We start from the raw sequence: 21,030 nt of genomic DNA on the forward strand, positions 1-21,030 counted from the left end.
GCATTAAGTTACTTACCTCTTCTCGCTTAATCCCTACTTCAAATAGGCGGATCAAGTTCACCTGTTTAAATTTAATTAATTCTTTGTTAATTTTAGATTTAAGCAAAACCCAAAAATAATACTATTGGACATAGCCCAACAGGGCCCAGAGTTGGCCCATAATGGGCATGGCCCGATAGGGCCCATATCGGACACGGTCCAATGGGCTCGCATAGATCCAGCTAAATAGGGCCCCCAAGGTTGGCTTCTAATTGGTTCATTTATGCAATAAAATTTATTGCAGGGACTAATACTTAATTACAGGGTACTATTCTATAAAGCTTGAGTGGACTAAATAAATATAGTTGGGGACCTTTATGTAATAAATCTTTCCTATAGGGATCAAATACAAATTACAGAAGGCCCTTTTTTTTTGAAATAGTATACTGCCAAGGGCTTAACTGCAAAACTCCATTTTCGGGTTTCGAGTTCCGGGTTTCGGGTTCGAGTTAAAGTTTCGAGCTCGGGTCTAAACTGGACTTCGGATTTTGGGTCCCGGGTTCGGGTTCGGAACAGGTTTCGGATTTGGACTGAGTTTCAGATTTGGACTGGGCCCACAAAAGGATACGACCTAAATAGGGCCCGAACTAGGCTGAACTGGGCCCGAATTGGGCCCACAAAAGATTATGGCCCATCTGGGCCCAACACTATTGAACTGGGCCTAAGTTGGGCCCACAGTGAACCAGGCACAAGTTGGCCCAGTTTGGCCCACGATGGGCCTTCATCTTCCCCAAACTCCCCATGGACAGGGGAGATGGATACCAAAAGAAGGGAGAAGGGAGAGGGGAGAGGGGAGAGGGCTGGCTGGGTGGCCGGAGGCCACCCCTCGGTCGACGGCCAGCCGGCCGCTGCGGCGGCTAACGGGGATTGTGGCCCAAATAAAAGAAGAATTTCAAGCTATTTGGCATGGAATAAAGGGTAAGAGAAGGCTTACCGGCGGTCGACGGAGGCGGCGGGAGGAAGATTTCGGCTATGGCTATTCGATCCGGCGGTCAAGCGGCGGCGGCGGCGCTCGAAACTGAAAGGATGAATCTCGGAACAGGGGATGGCTGCGAGGGGAATCCGGACGGTGCTCAGTCGGGAAGAGGACGCCGGTCACCAAGGAGAGGAGGAGGAGGGAAGGAGGGAAGAGGAGGAGGAGCTCGGAGGTGCCCTAGGGAGAAAGGCTTGGAGGGTTTTTATCACCCCCTTGTATCGGCTCTCCGCCGTGTGAGTCGTGGCGGCCCGAGCGAAATACGCGGCCAGGATTGGCCGCGGATTGATCGAAGGGGGGGTGCCGCGGGATCCCCGCGGCGCCCTTGCCTCGTTTGTCCCTGGAGGAGCCGGAGAGGATCGCCATCGCGATCCTCTGTTCTGGCTCTTTCCAAAAGAAGACGCGGCTGAAGTCGGCTGGGGCTGCCGACTTCAGCCCGTATCTCACATCTGCCTTCCCACCAGTGAGGGCGGTCTAGGGGTGAAGTCCCTCTTGGAGAGGCATGAGGCGTTCATTGCTCAGCACGCGGTTCGGTTTCTATTAGAGCCACACGGATTCTGGAGTCAGTGATGGCAGCCAGATACGGTCGAGGGGGTTCAGAGGTGACACGGAGGGGTCGTCGGGGATGTAGTGAAGGTGTTGAGATTGGTAGTTGCGGTGGTGAGAGCTACGACAATACAAAGATGGTGGAGATGACAACGATAGCAATGATGGTGGTGATGGTGGAATGACGTGGTGGTGGTAGCAATTGTGGTAGTAATGATATAACAACATTTGTAGTAATTGTAGTACTAGCAGTAGTGATGATAGTGGAGACAATAACAATATCCATAATAATGGCGATGGTGGAGATAATGGTGATAGCAGTGGTAAAGGCGATGGTGGTTATGGCATTGTAATGGTGGGAATAGACATGAGTATTATTTTAAAAAATAATAAAAATAAAAAATTTTTACTATTATTTTTTTAAAATAATAAAAATATTTTTTAAACATTAATTTTGCCTTAGTTTCTCTAATTTTGTTTTCAAAATAAAAATAAATTAAATATAAATACAACGCCAAATAAGCCCTTACTTGGCAAACCTCTCTCAATAACTACCCTAGCTGTCAGGTTGAAAAACTGTGATATCTGAGATCAAAGGTCCTTTGTTGTAAATTGAAATCAACCCTGCAAAGTCAAGGAGACTTATCTATTGAAGAAAACAACAACTTGGCAAAATGTGTGAGACTCATGAGGCATCCAATCCACCATTGGTCTGCAAAAAAAAAGGGGTTGTCTTGTGGCCACATAATTGTCCTAGATGATTATAATTAGCCCTTAAAAGTTTACTGCTTGGTGATACATTACAAAATTTTGAGACATTAATATTGCAAATGGGTCCTCGGCTCAGTGGTAGAGAGTATCAAGAGATTACTGGTTCCCTTTAAAAAATTAGTATTTTGTATTGTACGATAACATAACATAAAAGTTTAATTTTTGATTCCTATTTTCTATTATAATGGCAAAATATTATTTGGTTTCTCATTAATACAACTCAAATTATTTTATGATTTTTAGAACCATTATGATGGTCTTTTAAAGAGGGATAGTTGTAATGGGATATGACATTATTGAAACCTTGGTCATAATTATTTTTTTTATAGGGGATTACCAAGTAATAGAGAATATCATAAGATTGAAACTTGAGATCCTTAATTGCATAATTATAGAAATAAAAAATAAAAACTTAAATTATTATGATAGTAAAAGGATGTTAAATTAGTTTTAAAAAAAATTGTCTCATAGGTAAGCTTTTGAAAAACACATTTTTGATGCATCTCAAATAGAGCTTTTGACTAAGAACTTCAAGTTCGAGATTTTCTGTCACGCCCCAAGCCTGGAGCGCGGCAGACGCCGCACGCCCGCACGGCGGATCTCACAGACATGCAAGGCAACAGATCATATCAAAGCAAATACAGATGCTTAAAACTTATTTATGCATTAATCACAGATGCTTAAAGATGACATAAATATTTAAGTTGTTCTAAAGCAGTCTTACAAAATTTTAAAATAACATTTGCTAACATCATTCAAATGTCCAAGCTAATCTAATTAAAATGCCAATAACTGAAGAAATCATCGAAAAACTTAACACACTCTCCAATCACGTACGATCAAGCCTCTGGATCTGACAAACAGAGAAAACAAGATAATGAGCTACACTAGCCACTAGCCCAGTAAGCAACAAAATACTCTAAAGTAGGGTCAAAGCATATTAGATCAAATACAAAACAATGATTGAAAATAAATCACAAGTAATGTCGTTTTTCTCTTTTCAAAATTTATTATCATTTTTACAAAAACTCTGATATTATAATCCCAACATATTAGGCTATGGCTACGTAACCGAGTGGCATGGGTTGCACAAAGTGCCGAAAACCATTATTGTTGGTCACCGGTGGCAACGGTGTCCAAAGACCACTATTCTAATCACCGGTGGCGCGGTGTCGAAACCGGTTCCTCACAGATTATAAGTTGACAGGTGCAACGTATAATTCCCATTGGCAGGGCTAGAATAGAACAGAACAGATCATAGCCATGCTGAGAATGCATATATATAAAAATTGATTTCATAAATTGTCCAGTCATATTTTACGGATTTTAGAGCATATAACATGATTTTCAAATAAAATTTAACATGCCTGACCCATTTTCTGAGTACAAAATATATGTCAAAATTTAATCAATTTATCAAATAATTTAGAAATCATACTTGAAGTATTAAGTTACTTACCTCTTCTCGCTTAACTCCTACTTCAAATAAGCGGATCAGATTCACCTGTTTAGATTTAATTAATCTCTGTGTTAATTTTAGAGCTAAGCAAAACCAAAAATAATACTATTGGACACAGCCTAATAGGGCCCAGAGTTGGCCAATAATGGGCATGGCCCGATAGGGCCCACATTGGATACGACCTAATAGGACCCGCCCCCCCCAAAGTTGGCTTCTAAATTGTAACAATCCAGGACCTCACCCAAAATGGCTAGCCGGAAGGTACTATTTGGGTTCCTTGATCCTGTATAGATACCCAAGATTTATCCAGCGAATAACCGATGTGGGACTAAGCACACGCCCGCACGGGTCCACACATACTCCCACCGTTCAAGCCCTGACGTCCTCGTCAGGCTAAGGGTTCAAATCCATTCAAATCTCATCACAAACACCACGATCGGCTCATGGTTAGCCCCAATAGATCCGTGCTGCAGTGTCCCCTAGTTCACATAGATTATGGGCCGGGTCCGTTCTGATACCATTTGTAACAACCTAGGACCTCGCCCAAAATGGCTAGCCGGAAGGTACTATTTGGGTTCCTTGATCCTGTATAAATACCCAAGATCTACCCAGCGAATAACCGATGTGGGACTAAACACACGCCCGCACGGGTCCTCACATAAATGGATCATTTATGCAATAAAATTCATTGTAGGGACTAATACTTAATTACAAGGTACTGTTCTATAATAAAACTTAAGTGAAGGGACTAAATAAATATATTTGAGGACCTTTAGGTAATAAATCTTTTCTATAGGGACCAAATATAAATTGCAGAAGGCTTTTTTGTGAAATAATATACTGTCAAGGGCTTAACTGCAAAATTTCATTTTATTGGCCAAACGAATTTGGGTTCTAGGTTTCGGAGTGCGGGTTTCGGGTTTGAATTGGGCCCAAGTTGGGCTCACAAGGGTATGACCCAAATAGAGCCAATGAGGTTGAATTGGACCCACAAAGGTACGGCTCGCTTGGACCCAGCATGGCTGAACTGGGCCCAAGTTGGGCCCACAATGCGTAAAGCTCATCTGGGCCCAACACAACTAGGCCCAAGTTAGGCCCACAGTGAATAGGGCACAAGCTTGGCCTAGTTCGGCCCACGATGGGCCTTCTTCTTCCCCAAATCCCCACGGATAGGAGAAAGCCAAGAAGAAGAAAGAGGCCGATGGCCCGGCGGTGGCCCGGCTAATGGCTCATAGGGGTGTGGTGTAGCCATTGACAGAGTGGTCGTGGCCAGCGGCAGAGTGCCGCTGCGGCTCGGCCGTGAAAAAGGAATCTGAGAATGATCTCGGTTTGGGGCCAAAAGGAAGAACTCAACGGGACGAAGAACAAAAAAATGAAGGGCTTACCGGCGAGTCGACGGAGGCGGTGGATCTCGGTCGCGGATGGCTCAGTCCGGCAGCTAGAAGCGGCGACGGTGGTGGGGGTTTTCCGACGGCCAAACTTGATCTCAAAACACGGGAATAAGAAAATCAAAGGAGCTTGGCTCCCGGGGTGGCTGAACTCGATTGGAGTGGCGCACGCGGTCAACGGAGAAGAAGGAGAAGCAGGGAAGAGAGGGGGGAGGAGAGGAGGTGCTCGGAGATGAGTTGATTTCCGAGGAGGAGGAGCCCTTTTATGGTGTGATTCGGATGGCTCACCACCATGAAAATCGCGGCGGTTAAGCGAAATCCGCGGCTGCGGATTGGCCGCGAAAAGGCTAGGGGGGCTGTCGCGGAATGCTCGCGGTGCAATTTTCCAATTGCCCCCGGAGGAGCCGGAGAGGATTGCAATCGCGTTCCTCTGTTTCGGCTATTTCCAAAAGAGGCATGGGGCTGAAGTCGGCTTTCAGCCCCGTATCTTATATTTTCTTAGCAGATTTTTTTTCAATTTTTAGAGGAAATAGAATGCTGTTTCAAAATAATAACAAAAAAATTAGAATTTTGTCTCGATCTAAAAACTAGTATCTCTACACAAAATCCAAGCCGACCATCACAGAACAATGAAAGATGTGGAAAATAAGTGGAAGAAGGACAAAGCTGGCTAGGTGGGTAGCGCTCGGCGGCCTAAATTATTTAGAATGGTGTGGCTCAATTCATCCAATCATGAAATAGATGTTCGATTGAGCGAAAAAAATATGTTAAGAGTTATCAATGGTGGGTCCTTCGATGGCTGACGATTAAGAGGCCTACAAGTTAGGTGATTGCCCGAATTACATTTGTGTTGGATATTAAATAAAAAATTTCTTGTTGTGCGGGTTATTAAATAGAAAATTTATTCTTGCCTTTTGCTGGGCTCATGTATTCAAGGGTCTCGCGGGGACGACAAGTTACATAGGATATGCATCCATTTTTCACTTGCCTAGCTCGTGTGCAGCTTGAAAATTTCATTTATGTTGCTCTTGCATGTGTAAAAATTATAAGCCCGGCCAGGTATAAACTGAGGCTAGGAAAAGTGTTTAAATTTTTTGAAGTCAATGAAATAACTAAAACGAGGAGTCGTTCATCAACAATATATATTATTGCTTATGCAAATCGATAGGTATTGTTTGCTTATTCAAATAGAACAGTACAAATAATTGCGTCCAAATTTTCCATCAAGAAGCCTGTATGCAGTTTTCTAGTTGTTGTTGTCCATCCAGAATTGGGCCTGGAGCCAGTCCACAGTCTTCTTGTCCAGTTGAAAGGCCTTGGCAAGAACATAATCAGAGATTGGTGGCTTCGCTCCAAAGACTGCATTGGCTATGGTGATCACGCCAGGGTTCTGGCTGCTGAGACCAGCAATAGCAACAGCATTTGTCTTCCCATAGTTGAATTGGAAATGGATGAGGCCTTGAGGAAATACGAACACATCGCCCTTGTTGAGGACCTTAGTGAAGAGCTGGTTGTTGGGATTATTAGATGTGACGAAGCCGACATGGAGCATGCCTTCCAGCACCGTAAGAATCTCGGTTCCCCTTGGGTGGATGTGAGGAGGGTTGACTCCATAGGGTGCGAAGTCCAGGCGAGCCAGCGAGATGCCAAGCGTGTTGAGCCCTGGAATTTGGTTCACGTTGACTTGAGTCACATTTGACCCAAGTTTGTTTCCTGTGTCACGGGGCTTGTCGAGGCCATAGAAGAAGAAATCTTCAGCTTCGGCAAGCTTCGGGTCCTTGCAGACGAACCCATTTACAAGCACTGCATGAACAATTGCAAGAAAGGTAAGTATATATAACAACATATATATGATAGAAACTCATCATTAGTATCTTTGAAGTTGGTTGGACAGCTGGTAACTTCAGGAAAATTACAGACCATGCATGCTAATTACATATTTAGCAACTAATAACTAATTATAAGGTAGATGTTGTGAATAGGAGTACCATTTGATTTAAGATCAGCAACACAGAAGTCCTGGAGTTGACTAGGATCAGAAGCAATGGCATGAGATGAAGCCAGAGCAAGGAGAGCAAGGAAGAGGAAATGGGCAGCCATCTATTATCTCTTAATTTCTAGCTAGCAGAAGAATGGCCAAGGGATTTGGAGCAAGGTGCATGTTATGGGAGGAGTTGATATATATATAGAACTAGCGTGGGACTAGGCCTTTGATAAGGCTTGATTTAGTCATGCGACTTCGTAAAAGGAAGTAGAGTAAACCATGTTAGATAAAGTGCATGCCATGGTTCTATAATGTTTGTCCATGTGTTTGTCATTGTCCCAGTAAAAGTTTTGACGAAGTATATATCGCTGATGACGTATGTGACGAGAGAACTAGGAAGTAGTCCAGAGAAAGGAAAAGGAGAGATTATAGCGTCAAGTAAACCATCCAGACATAGATTATGGCTTCTCTTACTCCCTATTATTATAATTTTTTAATATCAGTTGCGGTTTCTTTCAACAATATACTTGGAGTTGTTGGAGACTGCCTGAGAGGAATCGACGCCGTCCATGGCAAACGTTTCTCCAACCGTGCTTTTGAAAACGCATCTCACCGAGAAATCACCAGTTCGTTTACTATGTCAAACAACTGCGTTTTCTCAAAACGAGTAACGATCTGATTGAGGAAGACAATAGATTTTCTAAAGGAGCAGCGGAAACCACCTAACTAGTTGATCGAAATAGCGAATACGATGACGACACTTTGCAAAATCCCCATGATGCGTTCAGACAATGCCGAGACTTCCAGATCCCGGCCCGTATAGTTTTTTTTCCCCTTATAATAAACTGCGTTAGTCCATTAAGCACATCAAATGAATCAGTTATTATAATATGGAAATCTAAAAGCTTAGGCGTTTTCTTGCAGCGCCGACCAGTCATCACTCCCTTTTCATGATTGCATGTAACATTTATGTGCCAGATATTAGTTCATATTCAATAGGAGAATAATATTACAAAAAAATTTGGTTTTAGTTGCGTGTCTTCTCTCCATGGTTATGAAAGCCTTTTACATTAATTTTGGTAGTGTAGAATGGTTAATCATTTGGCTAAAATTTTAGAAAATGATTATTATGGAACAATTATTTTGGATGCCATTTAGCATCACTTTCATTTTTATTATTTTTTAAAAAATAATTTTCTTTTTTATTTTCAAATTTTCAAAATATAAAAATATTTGATCTAGTCAATTACTTTTAAAATTGCATGGTGATAGTGGCTAGGCGATGACAGTGCTAGAGAAGACAGTGCTAGTGGTGGTGGCGGCAATTAAAAGGATACTATGATATTGCTGTGGTGACAATTCTAGTGGGGCCACTAACAATATGGTGGTTAGACAAATAATGGTGGTGATGGTATGGTAGAGACTGGTAGCATCTCAAAGGTGGTGAAGGTATTAAGGTTTATAGTCGCGGCAACGGCTATGACAACAACAGAGATGACGGTGATGATGGCGTCGACAACAATAGTGGTGTTGGTGGAATGACGTGGTAGTGACAACCTTAGCTGTGGGGGTTGTACTAGTGACAGTAGCAAAAACTGTAGGGACAACTATTACACCCCGAACTCGTCATTTGTGTCAGTCATGTGACACAGCCGTATGAACCCTAAAGTAGTGCCCTAAAAATAATGCAATGCCTAAGATGAATAATTTTTCAAATAATTCTAAAAAATTTAAATCAACGGTCAATAGCCAATTAACCTAACTAATTAAATCCAGTATGATCAAATAACCAACTTATTCAATTATAAGATTTTCAAATATTCTTGGGTATCAGAAACTAAACTAACTAACTAGCGACTCCATAGCTCGAACTCCACATCCGACCCGATTGAGATTAGGCATCCTATAACTCTGAAGGAAAAAGAAAAAAGGTGGAGTGAGCTTTACAGCTCAATTAGAATCCTCCATGCATGCACACCCGTATGAATATAGAGAACGTTATCTAGCAAACATAAAGATGATAGGAAATAGTAAGATTTGCACAGCAATAGACTAACAAATGAATAATGCTTAACATATCTAGTAGTTATATTTGTGGAACACACAAATAAGCCATATTAGCATACAATTCAAGTTTAATCAAATAACAATTCAATTACTTGCACATCACCATAAATAAGAGTCTTGACATAGATGCCACATATCACCATAGTTTTGTGTAAACACGTCACATATTATCTAACTAGCATTTTTATTCAATAGTAAGTTAGTGAGGTTACTTACCATTATCCGGTTTACAAAGTTCAGATCATGACAACATTATCATTATGGTACTGGACTAGTCCTGCCCATGCTCCAGCCCGTGGCAGGCCAAAACACATACTTGTTTACGCCTGAAGCCGGCAACCACAATTTCATATCTCAGTCACAGTTGATATCACAAATACCTCATTTCACGTGTTGGTTAGTCCAGTTGCCTTTTTTTTTTCTTGTCTTATAGTTATGCAAAAATTAAACACAAGTATGAGAACCCGTGTGGGCGTGTGTTTAGTCTCACATCGGTTATTCGCAGGGTAGATTTTGGATACTTATACGAGATCAAGGAACCCAAACAATACCTTCCGGCTAGCCATTTTGGGTGAGGTCCTGGATTGTTACAAATAGTATCAGAGCGGACCCGGCCCATAACCTATGTGGACTAGGGGACACTGCAACACGGATCCATTAGGGCTGACCACGGGCCAATCGTGGTGTTTGTGATTCGATTTGAATAGATTTGAACCCTTAGTCTGACGAGGACGTCAGGGCTTGAACGGGGGAAGTATGTGAGGATCCGTGCGGGCGTGTGTTTAGTCCCACATCGATTATTCGCAGGGTAGATCTTGGGTACTTATACGGGATCAAGGAACCCAAACATTATCTTCCGGTTAGCCATTTTGGGTGAGGTCCTGGTTGTTACAACAAGTTAATATCTTGATTTGATTTCAGCGTTGGATTAGTCACAGCTATGCTCCAGCCCATGGTAGGCTAAACACATACCATGCTTCCGCTTATGGCCAGCAACTATAATATTGAAACTCAGCCCACAGCTCACACACCACGTTTCACGCATGGCCAGCTAATCCAGATGCACCCCCTTTTCTCCCGCTCTTACAACTATGCAAAATTTAATTTAATTACATCGCAACTAGGGTTAAACTACGGTTTATTTTTTGAAATTGATTTTCTAGCATTGGACTAGTTACAGCTACAATCAAGCCCATGGTAGGCCGAACACAATGCTGCACCTTAGCCTAAGATTGACCCAACATATACACCACATTTCTTATGTGGCCAATCAATTCAGATGCCGCCCTTACCCCATCTTATAATTATAGCGAAGTCTTGATTTATTTATAATCTACATGATTTCTATAATTAATCACCAATCAATAAGTTTGATACAGAGCTAGATTAAGTAACATCATAATCCATGCAATATCATATCAATAGATTATACACATAGCAATTTGTATAAAATATCCACAATTATACAAGCTACATTTATATACAAAACATCCATAATTATGTAGATGATTGTGTTGAGAGATTTTTACCTCTATCGATGACAAACTCAAATTTGCGTGCACCAATCTACTCATCAATCTATGAACTGGGGGGAAAAATGGTCTACTTAACACCTTCTTGCCTAGATGATTTCTCCCCTTCTACAGTCGCATTACACCGACTCAAGATCCCTAGTTATTGGGAATCGTTGGGTTTGATCCAAATAGATCCTATTGGATGTGACCCACATTTATATGATATCTGTTTTTATTTTTTTACAAGATTTTAACATGAGTTTTAAGATAAAACCTCCAATACGATGCTTATGCTATTTCATTATTTTATTTTCTTATAACTCAAATAGGAGATAACGCCTATACCATCCTGATCTCTGGATCTGCGTTTGATGGATAAGTTGAAAATTAGGAGAGGCTTCGAGTCTTCCGATTTCAATGTATATATGCAAGAGATTCAAAGACTATGGATACAAGAGTCTTTTAGTGAAAGAAAACTAACTGCAGCTCCTTTTGCACTGTAATATTTAATTTTAGATTCCTGACTAATTCCTTTTATGTTATTTCATATTTCAATCATAAAGTTCTTGCTCCCTATATTCAGCTCCATATTTCTATTTTTCTCTTTTGTTTCAATTACAAAATGATCTTTGCCGATGTATTCCGCATATTATAATTTACTGATTAGCATTATATTTGAGCTACATCCAACTAAATATCCTACGATACAAATTTTTGAGATCTATTTTTTATTATATAATATTTTTAGAAAGCTTAAAATTTTTAAATTAGGAAAACTATTATTTATATTAGTTATGCGGGCATGGTTGTGGTCTACAACTCTTGCAAGTGCAAAGTATCATTGAAAAATAAATTTAAAAGATCCCATTGTGTGTGAGAGAGAAAGAAAAGAGCAAGATATAGGATATATAAGATCTATACTTGAGCCATTCCTGATCAATTTCAATTTTTAAACCGATTTAATCCACAAGTTTCCAAAAATAGATCAGGACGGGATTGTGTTGGGTCATAAGTTGTTTCAACCAATTTGCAACCCTAGCAAATTGTTAGAGTAAAGAAGATGATAGAAAATGAAATTGCCCAATCCTTTGCAAATTTACTATTTTCTAAGGGAGTAGAAAATTTTTTGTTGTGATGGTTATTACATAGAAAATTTCTTGGTGTTTTTTGTTGGATTCATTTAATTGGAGCATCTCGTGAGGCAGACAAGTTCTACAGGATCATTTAATTCCATTTCTTGCTTGCTTAGCTCGTGTGCCGCTTGAGAATTTAATTTCCCTTGCTCTTGCATGTGTTACGGCTAGGTATAAACTAAGGCTGGGAAAAGTGTTTAAAGTTTTTCAAGTCAATAAAATAACTAAAACGAGGAGCCGTTCATCAACAATATATATTATTGCTTATGCAAATCGATAGGTATTGTTTGCTTATTCAAATAGAACAGTACAAATAATTGCGTCCAAATTTTCCATCAAGAAGTCTATATGTAGTTTTCTAGTTGTTGTTGTCCATCCAGAATTGGGCCTGGAGCCAGTCCACAGTCTTCTTGTCCAATTGAAAGGCCTTGGCAAGAACATAATCAGAGATTGGTGGCTTCGCTCCAAAGACTGCATTGGCTATGGTGATCACGCCAGGGTTCTGGCTACTGAGAGCGGCAATAGCAACAGCATTTGTCTTCCCATAGTTGAATTGGAAATGGATGAGGCCTTGAGGAAATACGAACACATCGCCCTTGTTGAGGACCTTAGTGAAGAGCTGGTTGTTGGGGTTATTAGAAGTGACGAAGCCGACATGGAGCGTGCCTTCCAGCACCGTAAGAATCTCGGTTCCCCTTGGGTGGATGTGAGGAGGGTTGACTCCATAGGGTGCAAAGTCCACGCGAGCCAGCGAGATGCCAAGCGTGTTGAGCCCAGGAATTTGGTTCACGTTGACTTGAGTCACTTTAGACCCTAGTTTGTTCCCTGTGTCGCGGGGCTTGTCGAGGCCATAGAAGAAGAAATCTTCGGCTTTGGCAAGCTTCGGGTCCTTGCAGACGAACCCATTTACAAGCACTGCATGAACAATTTCAAGGAAGAGGTAAGTATATATAACGACATATGATAAAAACTCATCATTAGGATCTTTGAAGTTGGTTGGCAAGTATAACTTCAGGAAAATTACACACCATGCATGCTAATTACATATTTAATTAGCAACTAATAACAAGGTAGATGTTGTGAATAGGAGTACCATCTGATTTAAGATCAGCAACACAGAAGTCCTGGAGTTGACTAGGATCAGAAGCAATGGCATGAGATGAAGCCAGAGCAAGGAGAGCAAGGAAGAGGAAACGGGCAGCCATCTATTCTCTCTTAATTTCTAGCTAGCAGAAGAATAGCCAAGGGATTTGGAGCAAGGTGTTATGGGAGGAGTTGATATATATATATGGAAGGAGCGTGGGACTAGGCCTTTGATAAGGCTTGATTTAGTCATGCGACTACGTAAAAGGAAGAAGAGTAAACCATGTTAGATAAATTGCATGCCATGGTTCTCTAATGTTTGTCCAAGTGTTTGTTGTTGTCTCAGTAAAAGTTTGACGAAGTATCGCTGATGACGTCTGTGGCGAGACAATTAGGAAGAAGCAGTCCAGAGAAAGGAAAAGGAGAGATTATAGCTTCAAGTAAACCATCCAGACATAGATCATGGCTTCTCTTACTCCCTATTATTATAATTTTTTAATATCAGTTGCGGTTTCTTTCAACAATATACTTGGAGTTGTTGGAGACTGCCTGAGAGGAATCGACGCCGTCCATGGCAAACGTTTCTCCAACCGTGCTTTTGATCGCATCTCACCGAGAAATCACCAGTTTGTTTACTATGTCAAACAACTGCGTTTTCTCAAAACGAGTAACGATCTGATTGAGGAAGACAATAGATTTTCTAAGGGAGCAGCGGAAGCCACCTAACTAGTTGATCGAAATAGCGAATACGACGACGACACTTTGCAAAAACCCCATGATGTGTTCAGACAATGCTGAGACTTCCAGATCCCGGCCCGTATAGTTTTTTTTCCCCTTATAATAAACTGCATTAGTCCATTAATTACATCAAATGAATCAGTTATTATAATATGAAAATCTAAAAGCTTAGGCGTTTTCTTGCAGCGCCGACCAGTCATCACTCCCTTTTCATGATTGCATGTAACATTTATGTGCCAGATATTAGTTCATATTCAATAGGAGAATAATATTACAAAAAATTTTGGTTTTAGTTGCGTGTCTTCTCTCCATGGTTATGAAAGCCTTTTACATTAATTTTGTTAGTGTAGAATGGTTAATCATTTGGCTAAAATTTTAGAAAATGATTATTATGGAACAATTATTTTGGATGCCATTTAGCATCACTTTCATTTTTGTTATTTTTTTTAAAATAATTTTCTTTTTTATTTTCAAATTTTCAAAATATAAAAATATTTGGTCTAGTCAATTACTTTTAAAATTGCATGGTGATAGTGGCTAGGCGATGGCAGTGCTAGAGAAAACAGTGCTGGTGGTGGCGGCGGCAATTAAAAGGATATTGTGATGTTGCTGTGGTGACAATGCTAGTGGGGCCACTAACAATGCGGTGGTTAGAACAGTAATGATGGTGATGGTATGGTAGAGATTGGTGGCATCTCCAAGGTGGTGAAAGTATTGAGGTTTATAGTTGCGGCAACGGCTATGACAACAACATAGATGATGGTGATGATGGCGTCGACAACAATAGTGGTGATGGTGGAATGACGTAGTAGTAGCAGTGGTAGTGACAACCTTAGCCATGTGACACAGCCATAGGAACCCTAAAGTAGTGCCCTAAAAATAATGTAAGGCCTAAGATGAACATTTTTTCAGATAATTCTAAAAAATTTAAATCAACTGTCAATAGCCAATTAACCTAACTAATTAAATTTAGTATGATCAAATAACCAACTTATTGATGGGGACATCAGCTAGGTCCCCATTTTATTTGCATATTTGCTTATTGTTATTTCTGGGTTTATTTGTGTTTAGGGATTTATTTGTGGTTTATTTTATTCTGGGCTTATTTTCATTTTAGGGCTTATTTGTGGGGAATTATTTTATGTAAGGGGTTTATTTTAATTGTTCTTATGAGGCCCTATTTAAAGAAAACTTGTAAGCTGATTAGGGTTTAATGCAGAATTAAAGAATTTCTTTCCCCACGTTTCCCTCTTCTTCTCTTCTCCTTCCTTCTCCTTCTCCTCTTCTTCTTCCTCCTTCTCCTCTCCTCTTCTCCTGCTTTCATTTTAAAATTGGTCCGGCATCAACTTGGTATCAGAGCAAGGCTGGTTTTGCCCCTGCTGCCAAAGCCACGGTCCAGTGTTTCCCCTCCTTCTCTCTCTATCTTCCTCTCTTCCTTTCTCTCTCGGTTTTCACCAGCCCCCCCCCCTTCCTCTGTCAGTCTGTTCAAAAAAAAAAAAAAGAGATCACTGCCGAGTCTGTGAAGGCCCAGATCGACAGCCACCCACATCCGATCCCCTCTCTCTCGGTCTGTGTTTTCACCAGAGCAAAAAAAAAAGAAAAAAAAAGAAGAAAGAGCCACAGCCACAGTCCCTGCGCCGGATTCCCCTCGCGTCCATCTGACTTGATCCCTCGGTCGTCGCCGCCGCCCACCACCGCCCTGTGACAGCCTCGGACGCCCTCCACCCGATCCGGGAAGAAGCTGCCCGCCGCCGTGATCGGCCGCCACCTGTCGCCGCCGACCACAGAGCCGCGGCTTCGAGCTCCGTCGCCGTCCCCTACGGCCGATCCGCAGCCGCCGCCCATCCCTCCTTTCCGCGGCCGCCGCAGCGAGAGTCGGGAAACCCTCCCGAAACGGTCGGGAGGTTGGGAACAGACTAACGGGTAAGTATCAGACCCGTTAGCCCGCCCCACTAGCCCGGACCCGTTCCGGAGAAAAAAAAAAAAAAAAAAAAACGTGCACGTGAATTGCACGTGCGGTCGTTAACGGGTATCGGAGCGGGTTGCGTTCTAAAAACCCGAATCCGATAATCCGAACCCGAAAGGGTTAACCAAAAAAAAAAAAAAAAAAAAAAAAAACTAACCTCTGTTCTGCCGAAAGGGAAACCCTAGGGTTTCACCGTCTTCTTCGCCGCCGTCGCCGAGCTCCACCTGCAGCGCCACCACCAGCCGCTCCGCCTTTCCCCTCGCCGCCGTCGTGCCACCTCTTCGCGGCCGTCGCCGAGCTCAGCCTGCAGCGCCACCACCAGTCGCTCCGCCTTTGCCGCCTCCGCCCGTGCCACCTCCTGCCGCCGCCGAGATCCGTTCCATCCTCTTCTCCTCCGTCGTCCACCGCCCGAGCCGCCGGTGCCCGAACCGACACCACCATCCCTCCGGGGCCCGAGCCGACGCCACCATCCCGCCGGGGCCCGAGCTGACGCCGACGGCCTCCTTCCGCCCCCATTTTCCTCACCACCGGCCGACTCCACAGGCTGCCCGCCGCCCTCCTTCCGCCGTCCTCTCCTTCTCACGGTCCGACTGCCCCGCCGCTACGCCCATCTCCGCTTGCCGTTTGCCGCTGCCCATCTCCTCCACTCGGGTGGTGTGTTATCTTTCACTCGAGCTCCATCGCGCCCCATTCCTGCGCCTGATCCACTGTTGCACCTGCGGCCCAACTGACTGCAGGGCCCGCCACTGATTCAAGGGTCAACTCACAAGCATCCCTCATTTACAGGCCCGCTAGCCACACCATACAGTATACCCCAAAGTTGACAGGTTCAGCAGGTTCCCCAGTTGCTATAACTCGACCAGATTCACGCCATCCGACGAGCCGACTCACCGCGCCCCGACCGTCGCCCCAGCCCACGAGTACATGATTCTGATTGGCTGTATCCACCACAGGTAATAGGTTCTTCCTCCTTTGGGCTTGTTTATCTAAATATGTTCTAGTTCTCTTGCATGACAACCCTATCTTGAAACTTATTTTATTGTCAAACTGCACAACCCAGAACATCTACTACCACACCCATTCTATCCACCATTTAAAATCTAAATATTAAATTAGCACACCTTAGCGACAGGATAGTTCTCAACATCCATAGATCAGATTACTTTCGGACTTTGAATGACTGTAATACGTGTTTGCAACCTAATTTCTTATAGTGACTAATTTCTTGCCTTAATTCTGAAATAACCAAAGTGCAAATTAGTAATATTTAATTTTAAGTTATTTTTGTAAAAATTTGCTGATTTCCGAATTCATAGTAGGTTGCATTAGTGGGTTGCATCAGTAGGTTGTCCTGCATTACCTTTGGACAATTAGGGTTCATTAGTAGTATTGCATATCATATTACCAACTAGAGTAGTTCCTGTATGCCCACCCGTGGTGGTAGAGAGTACCTCCTCACTGACTCCCAGACTCCTTCATCCACCATGGACCCCAGAGTCATACAAGATATTCTGGAACAATTAGCTGCAATACGAGCTGATCACGACGAATTCAAACGTGAGATCCGTGCTCAAATACAACACCTTAGGCCTCCGGAACCATCATCCCCAATCGCAGCTTACCCCGAGTTTGGTTTGACCACACCGCCGGCAGCTTTTCCCCATCCCCCTAGGAACCAACATCATCCTGATCACCAGCGCGATCTTGATGAGCGACTACTTCGTACTGTGCGAGTAGAAGCCCCCACATTTGCTGGTCAATTAGAGCCGAGCGTGTACCTTGATTGGAGAGCAGCCATGGATAATTATTTTGAGTGGTACGATATGACTGAAGATAGAAAAGTACGATTTGCTAAAATGAAGCTTATTGGGCAAGCTCACTGGTACTGGCATAACGTTGAACATATGCGTGAGACCCAAAGGCTTCCTCGTATCACTACCTGGGAGGATATGAAAGAAAAACTGAATGAAAAGTATCTGCCATTCTCTTACCGACAACGCCTTATGGATAGGTGGCAGAAACTAACTCAAGGGACTTTAACCGTCGCCGATTACATTGCACGATTTGAAGAGTTTCACATGAGGTGCGGTGTAATCGAAGAGGAGACTGTTACTCTTTCTAGGTTTCGGGCAGGACTCCGCCAGGAGATTCAGAAAGAATTAATCCTCCGAGAGATTACCACCCTTGGCCAAGCATACCAGTTGGCTCAAGATGTAGATAGTTTCTTACAAGCCCCTGTAGTGAGGCATACCGACCCTCGACCCATGGCCCCAGGGGCCCGACCTAATCAAAACTACCTCCCACAACCCAGGCAGCTTCCCAATCCTTCTAACCAGCCCGGCCCTAGCCAAGCACCGATTCGGACATCCCCGATACCTGTCCAGAACTCTTCAAATGATAAAGAAAAGGGCATACTAGGTCCCAATCCTCGTTCTAGAAGCCAAACCCAATGTTTCAGGTGCCAAAAGTTTGGCCATATCGCGTCCCAATGTAATGCCAAGACCTATCTAATGACTGAACTTGAAGTAGGAAACCAGGAGACTGAATGTGTCGAAGAAGTCTATGAACCAAACATCGAGGATTTTGTAGAAGACTTTGGAGACGAACAGACCGGGTTAGAGTTTATCCAGTCTGCACCCCAAAATGAGCCCACTGATCGGAATGACCAAAATCCTAGGCTTCATGTGGTTCGGTATACTCTAGCTCAAACCAAGACCGAACAAGATTGGCGTAGAACCTCCATATTTTACACGTTTCTTAAGATCAATGATAAAACATGCAAAATCCTATTTGATAGCGGGAGTTGCATCAACGCCATTGCGTCTGGAGTTGTTTCCCGCCTCGGCCTGAAATCTACCCCTCATCCCAACCCATATAAGGTAGCCTGGGTAGATAAGACATCCATCTCAGTGTCGGAAAGATGCCTTGTACCGATTCAATTCCTATCTTATAAAGACGAGATCTGGTGCGACTGCCTTCCGATGGACGTAGGTCAAGTCATTTTAGGGAGACCTTGGTTATATGATAGGGACGCCACACTTCATGGACGTTCGAATTCGTGTAGCTTTATGTTCCAGGGTCGGAAAATTGTACTGAACTCCTTGCCTCCCCGAGAGCCCGCCTCTACAAAAAAGAGTGCTACCCTACGGAAAGATAAATCACTTCACATCATTACTTCGAACGAGGTAATGAAAGATATCGACAGCCAATCACCTGTGTTTAACCTTGTGGCTAGAGTTATCAATGTGGAGTCGAATCCTGAGCACCCACCCGCAGTAGTTTCCCTGTTGGAGGAGTTTCACTCTGTTTTCTCTCAGGATCTTCCAGATACACTTCCTCCGATGTGTGACCTCCAGCACGTCATTGACCTCATTCCTGGAGCATCCGTACCAACTCTTCCCCATCATAGGCTCAACCCAAACGACCACACCGAACTGAAATGTAAAGTTGACAAACTCCTCACTCGAGGGTATATTTGTGAGAGTTTGAGCCCCAGTGCTAAACCCACATTCCGCACCCCCAATAAAATTATGGTTCAGTATCGTTTTTCCATCCCTAGGTTGAACGACCTCTTCGATTCTATGTCTAGTGCCACGATCTCATGGCAAGATGTCAATATGGACTTCGTGTTGGGACTTCCTCGTACCTATATCAAGCACGATTCCATATTTATGGTTGTGGACCATTTTTCGGATATGGCTCCTTTTCTCCTATGTCCTAGGACTTCTAACAATTCTAGAATTGCCACACTTTATTTCAATGAAGTCGTTAGACCTCCTGACCTTCCAACACCTATTATATCTGATAGAGATATTAGATTCGTGAGTTCCTTTAGGAAAATTCTTGGACACATGATTGGCACTAAATTAAAATTTTCGTCGGTCTATACTAGGACCTGGGATTTAGTGTTACCGACCGTCGAGTTTGCATATAATAGTTCGGTCAATAGGTCCTTAGGCGTGAGTCCTTTCGAAGTGGTGAATGAATATAAACCTAGGCAGCCCATAGACTTGATTCCCATGTCACATCAACATAGAGTCTCTGAGTCTGCACAATCATTTGCTTCACACCTGCATTCATTGCATCAGGAGATCAGCAAACTTATTCACTCTAATAACTTAAAATATAAATCCTTTGCTGATTTGCACCGCCGTTATAAAGAATTAAATGTAGGTGATTCAGTCATGGTAAGAATTAGACCTGAACGACTTCCTTCGGGGACGTTCAAAAAGTTGCAATCTCGTAGTGCGGGACCATTCAAAGTCCTAAAGAAAATCAGTTCGAATGCGTATGTTGTAGATCTTCCTGAAGACTATGGGATTAGTGCGACATTTAATATTGAAGATTTAGTCCCATACAAGAAATCAACATTCATTCTTTCTGACCCTTTTGTTGATACATCCACTGTTGTTGATCACCCTGCTCTAGCACCTGCTAGTGAGCCTCCACCTCCCCAGTTTCATGCACGCAGAGAACACATAGAACATATATTAGATGAGCAGGTTATCTCTACCAGGAGAGGAAGCTACCAACGTTACCTTGTTCGGTGGAAAGGTCGACCCGAATCAGATGTGTCGTGGATTTCGCGAGCTGAGTTGCAGCGCCTTGACCCGGATCTTCTGGAGCAGTACGACGGCCGCCCCGATTTACACTCGACGGGGTCGAGTTTTTCTCACCCGGGAGGAGTTGATGGGGACATCAGCTAGGTCCCCATTTTATTTGCATATTTGCTTATTGTTATTTCTGGGTTTATTTGTGTTTAGGGATTTATTTGTGGTTTATTTTATTCTGGGCTTATTTTCATTTTAGGGCTTATTTGTGGGGAATTATTTTATGTAAGGGGTTTATTTTAATTGTTCTTATGAGGCCCTATTTAAAGGGAACTTGTAAGCTGATTAGGGTTTAATGCAGAATTAAAGAATTTCTTTCCCCACGTTTTCCTCTTCTTCTCTTCTCCTTCCTTCTCCTTCTCCTCTTCTTCTTCCTCCTTCTCCTCTCCTCTTCTCCTGCTTTCATTTTAAAATTGGTCCGGCATCACTTATTCAATTATAAGATTTTCAAATATTCTTGGGTATCAGAAACTAAACTAACTAACTAGCGACTCCATAGCTCGAACTCCACATACGACCTGATTGAGATTACGCATCCTATAACTCTACAGAAAAAAGAAAAGAGGTGGAGTGAGCTTTACAGCTCAGCAAAAATCCTCCACGCATGCACACCCGTATGAATATAGAGAACGTTATCTAGCAAACATAAAGATGATAGGAAATAGTAAGATTTGCACAGCAATAGACTAACAAATGAATAATGCTTAACATATTTAGTGGTTATATTTAACGAAACACACAAATAAGCCATACTAGCAT

The 21,030-nt window shown here is 42.7% G+C and overlaps 2 protein-coding genes across 2 annotated transcripts; both read right to left on the reverse strand.

The window, feature by feature from the left end:
• Positions 1-6,393: 6,393 nt before the first annotated feature.
• On the reverse strand, positions 6,394-7,311 carry LOC103719637 (putative germin-like protein 2-1). Its single transcript, XM_039130616.1, has 2 exons — positions 7,165-7,311; positions 6,394-6,979 (listed from the first exon to the last, which is right to left on the reverse strand). The coding sequence occupies exons 1-2, from the start codon at positions 7,274-7,276 to the stop codon at positions 6,423-6,425; spliced, it is 669 nt and encodes a 222-aa protein (XP_038986544.1). The 5' UTR covers positions 7,277-7,311; the 3' UTR covers positions 6,394-6,422.
• Positions 7,312-12,165: 4,854 nt separating this feature from the next.
• On the reverse strand, positions 12,166-13,129 carry LOC120112032 (putative germin-like protein 2-1). The gene is made up of 2 exons (XM_039130617.1): positions 12,968-13,129; positions 12,166-12,789 (listed from the first exon to the last, which is right to left on the reverse strand). Exons 1-2 carry the CDS (start codon positions 13,077-13,079, stop codon positions 12,233-12,235), a joined length of 669 nt encoding a protein of 222 aa, XP_038986545.1. The 5' UTR covers positions 13,080-13,129; the 3' UTR covers positions 12,166-12,232.
• Between the last annotated feature and the right edge of the window lie 7,901 nt (positions 13,130-21,030).

Source organism: Phoenix dactylifera, chromosome 9, assembly GCF_009389715.1.
Source record: "Phoenix dactylifera cultivar Barhee BC4 chromosome 9, palm_55x_up_171113_PBpolish2nd_filt_p, whole genome shotgun sequence".
NCBI lineage: Eukaryota > Viridiplantae > Streptophyta > Magnoliopsida > Arecales > Arecaceae > Phoenix > Phoenix dactylifera.

Excerpts from the sequence above, each read along its gene's own strand:
- LOC103719637 (XM_039130616.1), bottom strand. The coding sequence starts at position 7,276 with ATGGCTGCCCATTTCCTCTTCCTTGCTCTCCTTGCTCTGGCTTCATCT. Across the intron at positions 6,980-7,164 it reads TGCTGATCTTAAATCAAATG|TGCTTGTAAATGGGTTCGTC; the intron begins GTACTCCTATTC and ends TTGTTCATGCAG.
- LOC120112032 (XM_039130617.1), bottom strand. The coding sequence starts at position 13,079 with ATGGCTGCCCGTTTCCTCTTCCTTGCTCTCCTTGCTCTGGCTTCATCT. Across the intron at positions 12,790-12,967 it reads TGCTGATCTTAAATCAGATG|TGCTTGTAAATGGGTTCGTC; the intron begins GTACTCCTATTC and ends TTGTTCATGCAG.